The sequence below is a fragment of the Brassica oleracea genome, chromosome C3 (assembly GCF_000695525.1).
Source record: "Brassica oleracea var. oleracea cultivar TO1000 chromosome C3, BOL, whole genome shotgun sequence".
NCBI classification, from domain to species: domain Eukaryota; kingdom Viridiplantae; phylum Streptophyta; class Magnoliopsida; order Brassicales; family Brassicaceae; genus Brassica; species Brassica oleracea.
This window is the reverse complement of record NC_027750.1, coordinates 37,701,366-37,706,441: the sequence shown is the minus strand read 5'-3', so window position 1 is coordinate 37,706,441 and position 5,076 is coordinate 37,701,366. Positions and strand designations below refer to the sequence as shown.

The 5,076-nt window shown below is 37.2% G+C and overlaps 1 protein-coding gene across 1 annotated transcript; it reads right to left on the bottom strand.

The window, feature by feature from the left end:
- Window positions 1-1,505: 1,505 nt before the first annotated feature.
- Window positions 1,506-4,686, bottom strand: LOC106334764 (1-deoxy-D-xylulose 5-phosphate reductoisomerase, chloroplastic). Its single transcript, XM_013773119.1, has 11 exons — window positions 4,428-4,686; window positions 3,990-4,198; window positions 3,661-3,747; window positions 3,156-3,344; window positions 2,917-3,066; window positions 2,768-2,835; window positions 2,574-2,685; window positions 2,379-2,483; window positions 2,179-2,300; window positions 1,947-2,093; window positions 1,506-1,877 (listed from the first exon to the last, which is right to left on the bottom strand). The coding sequence occupies exons 1-11, from the start codon at window positions 4,519-4,521 to the stop codon at window positions 1,709-1,711; spliced, it is 1,452 nt and encodes a 483-aa protein (XP_013628573.1). The 5' UTR covers window positions 4,522-4,686; the 3' UTR covers window positions 1,506-1,708.
- Window positions 4,687-5,076: the final 390 nt, after the last annotated feature.

The window sequence follows — 5,076 nt, the reverse complement described above, 5'->3', positions numbered from 1 at the left end:
GTTTATACACTATCTATGACGATGAACAAAGACCAAAATATACCTAGTTATTAACCGGCACAATCTACCTCAGACAGCCTCTTCATCATTCCACCTAAAGACAAAACAGTGTGAAACAAATCAAAAAAATGACAGGAATGTGTTTATCAAATTGACGATGAAGAAGGAATGAATCTACCAGGATCATGCATCTTGATTAATCCACCTATAGACACAACAAAACAAAAAAACAAAACAATTCAGACGATTTATTTAGAAAGATTCTCGATGAAGAATCTAAGACATGCAAACTTCAAAGATTGAAACTTAAACATATATAATTGCAGTTATACCTTTCGATTCGTCTCAGCCGCAACAGTCACCGCTTTCCGTCGTCTCACAGAACAACCGATGGAGAGAGATGTCGCCGATTTGCTGCGACGAGAAGAACCTCCGAAGGAGAGAGATGTCGCCGATTTTCTTCAACGCGGAGACGCACCGCTAGAGCCGTCGCCGTTTTCTCGAGCAGAGACACCGAGATGAAGAGATTCGCCATTGAATCGCCTTTCGTGATGAGAGAATACAAACAGAAACGAGAAAGGAGAAAATGAAAACACGGGTCTCGTGACCCCGAAACCGTGCCTCTCTCCAATAGTTTTTCGACACGTGCACGCTAAGGGCCGTGCTTTCGCGAGCTTAATTAAGGGACGCCCCTTCCTTAAATCTCTTTTTTTCTTTATTTTTAATCCCCCTTTAAGCTAACAAACCCACTTAAGCTACCCCGATATAAATCGCATAATATCCACTAACGCTAGCATTTGAACTAACTAAATTCACACAAAATATTGTATTACATAAAAACGGCACAGCTTATACACCGCCTAAGCGACAGCTTATACCGTATTTTAGAATACTGTAGAGGACAAACTTATAAGCTCTTATATCTTGCAGTAGTCTTAACATTGATATTCTGAGAGAAACTATGGTTATTTTTGTAAAAGATGGCAAACAACAACCACTTTCTACATATCACATTAAATGATGCTTTAGTGAAAAAATTACATGAGTCGATGTCGTTTTCATTATTTTTGTTTGACCAATTGTGTTATTATTGGTTAAATTATGTTTACGTAAGTAATAAAAGGATTTTTTATTTAACTAAATAAAATTACATAAATACGTAAGTAATTAAAAGGATTTTATTTTTTTTAACTAATATTTTTCAATTTGTGATTACTATATAACGCTTAGCCGCTGCCGCTTAGACCGCACCCTCTACAGTGAAGAAAACTATGGTTATTTTTGTAACAGGTGGCACTCGACAACTACTTTCTCCATATCATACTAAATGATGCTTTAGTAAAAAAAATACATGAGTCGACGTCGATTTCATAGTTTTTTTGTTTGACCAATTGTATTATTATTGGTTAAATTATGTTCCCATAAGTGATAAAATGATTTTTAATTGTATAATTTTTTTTAAAATTATATATTTTTTAATTTGTGTGCAGAAGCCTTTAAATATCAATTTCAAGGGGAAAAATTCTCAGTTTTATTGGTTTATGGGTTTAAAATACCGGTTTGACTTTGTTCGGATCACAGACAAATTAGGTACAACTTAGAATCAGTAATCCTTGCCAAAAACGGTGTTTAAAGTAACACAGTCGCTGCACTAATCTTCTTTCCATCATTTCTTATTATTCACTTGGCTCCAACAAGTATTTAATCATCATGCAGGAACTGGCCTCGCACCAGAAGAAAGCTGTACATTCGCAGCGTATTCACGCGCCCACAAGTCATAGTGAACAATCTCTTCAAGAGACGGCGATGTTACCAACTCACTTCGATGCTTATCACATGTTAATTCCACCACCTTGAAGATATCCAAATAACTTATCCTGTAAACAAAAACAACGTTATACGGTTTCAAGAACACCCGAGATGAACCCACTTTTAAAAAAACTTACTTTTCATCAATGAACATTTCAACAGCTTTCTCGTTAGCTGCACTGAGAACTCCAGTCATAGTACCTCCAGCTCGTCCCGCAGCATAAGCAAGATCCATTGATGGATATTTCACATTATCTGGTTTCTTGAATGTCAACGAACCCAGTCTGCCCACAATCACACAATCTTAAACCACCGTTTGGTTTTTATATATATAAACCGAACCAAAATATATAGCTGTGGTTAGCTTACTTGCAAAGGTCAAGTCTTGGCCAAGTTACTTCAGAACAAGGAACCCTATCGGGCCATGACATGGTGTAGAGAATCGGCAAACGCATATCAGGCCATCCCAGTTGAGCAAGCACAGATGAATCCTATCGAACAAAAAACGTTAAAACCCTGTTTCTGAAAACCATAAGATGGAAATGAAGTTTTGTTTTCAGAAGCAAGACCTGAGTTTCAATCATGGAGTGTATGATACTCTGAGGATGAATGACAATCTCTATATCGTCATACTCAGCTCCAAACAAATAATGAGCTTCAATGACCTCAAGACCCTGGTTTCAAGAAAGTCAAGAACTCACATCTTACCACCTTGATCAAATGTTACTTTTTTAAATCAAAAGTTTAGTTCGAGAAAAAAGAACCTTGTTGAAAAGCGTAGCTGAGTCGACTGTGATTTTCTTTCCCATGCTCCAGTTAGGATGCTTCAACGCATCTGCTACTTTAACTTCCTTGAGCTTTTCAACTGGCCAATCTCTATAACCAACATCCAGTTTTCTTATTTAACCAAAAGAGTTATAGAGAGCGAGAAGAATAGCACACAGATGTTGAAGCAAACCTAAAAGCTCCACCAGATGCAGTCAAGATTATCTTGCGCAAAGCGCCTTCAGGCAAACCTTGAATACACTATAAAAGAAGAAAACAGGAATCACTCAATTAGTCAGAGATAGAAAAGTTGTTTAAGGCGAAGATGTATAAGTCTAATACCTGAAATATAGCTGAATGTTCTGAATCAGCTGGAAGGATCTTAACATTATGTTTGTTGGCAAGTGGAAGCACGAAGGGACCACCTGCTATTAGTGTCTCTTTGTTTGCAAGGGCAATGTCCTTCCCCGCTTCAATTGCAGCAACCGTAGGCTGCATGCAAAAAAAAAGCAACTTTCAAGTTCATATTCTCTAAATAAGGTTTTTTACTTGGTAACAAAATACATTAGAGTTTATTATACCTTTAGACCTGCGCAACCTACTATACCTGTAACAACAGTTACAGCGTCAGGGTGACGGGCAACCTCAATGACTCCTTGCTCCCCAGGAATGATCTCAGGTTTATAGTCCAAACCGGCTAAAGCATCTTTAAGCTCATCGACCAATGACTCTTTTCTAACAGCAACCAATGCAGGTTTAAATCTCTTTACCTGCAACCATAATATTGAGGTTTCTCGAGATCACTGAAGGTGTAGAAATTAAGTAACTAGTTTACAATATCTTTTTAATGGTTGTGCCACTGAAACTGGCGAGTAAAATTGATGCCAGGATAGTCTAAAGGATGGTTGAAAAAAAAATCTAAACAAGAAGCTGATTTCACGGTTTGACCTGGCTGCACAACTAGTTTAGAGTATCTTGCTAATGACACTACCACTTAAGAGGGAGATACAACTAATTCCGGGAGGTCTTAAACAATGAATTGGAGACAGTAATTACTGTAAACTAACACATAATGCCTAATTTTACCTGATCAGCAAGGAGAGCAACATTCGAACCAGCAGCTAGAGCCACGACTCTAAATTTGTCAGGATTCTCAGCCACAATATCCAATGTCTGCCCAAAAAAAAAAAAACACAAGACTCTGTAATCAATAAGAATGATTAGTCTCATCCAAACACTTCTACTAGGAAATCACTAGGCATTAATAATGATATGGTAAAAAAGAAAAAAACTCTCTCTTTCTTTGTGCCTGCCTAGTCATCTTAAACATAATTTACAGTCAGGTACGAGTAAGCAAAGAAGCAAAACAATGTCCGTATAATCCAAGCTATGGAGCTAGAGTAGTGATAGAGAACCTGAGTGCCAATAGAACCAGTAGATCCAACGATGGAGATGGGTTTAGGTCCATCCCAAGATTGACGAGGCGGCTCGGGAATAGCTCTCCCAGGCCATGCCGGAGGAGGTTGCTGCTGCTGCTGCTGCTGCTGTTGCACTTTCACGGAACACTTGACGACTCCTTTTCCAAAACTTCTCCCTTGATTCCTCTTCCTCAAACTACACCCACCTGTGACAACTCCAAAGATGTAAACTTTAAACTCTCAATTAACCCAAAAGTATCCATCCTACTTTTAGAGTTGAACCACCCGATTAGTGTCTCAATTCGAAGAATTTACAAAGAATCAGATCATATGTCACAGTTTGAAGATACCCAGATGTCGAAATTCATAAGAGCATACGAAAAACTATTGAAAGATTAAAGCTTTTCTAATCTAAAAGAGATTTTGGAGAGAAACCTGGAAGTTTGGGGGTTTGGGTGAACCTGGAGGTATCCAAGAAACAAAGAGATATGGATTCAGCCGATGGAGAGAGTGAGTTAAGTGTCATCATCCGTCTGTCTTTTCAAACAAATCGAATCTTTTTCCAGAGAGAACCCACTACTCAGTGTTTTGATTCAGTTCGATGATAGAGAGAAGAACAAGCATTCAACAGTGAGAGAGAGATGATAAGAAGAATATTAATGGATTAGTGGTAGGATCGCAATTTGAATGGTTCACGACATTTTCTCAATTTATTTAATATCGTGTTTTTAACATTGTTATTGCTAAGATCCGACTTTTTGGGGTTTTTACTTTTTAGTCAAAGCAATTTCTATTAAGGTAACGACAACAAGTTGTAAAGGGTAAAGTATGCTGTCCCCATTTTTCTTTGGTTATTAAATATGGAAGAATATCTTTAAAATACTGTGTTATGAACGTGTTAATTATATAGTTTTAAAAGCATCATTATTATTAGAAAATTGGAAATATGGAATAAAAAGACAAGTAGATTGTCCCTTTGCCATAATATGAATTATAAGTTGTCCTAATGCCATAATGTTTTCTGTAAACCCAATTAAACCCCTAATCTAATCTTTTAAACGTTTTTGTTAATTTAATTATGTTA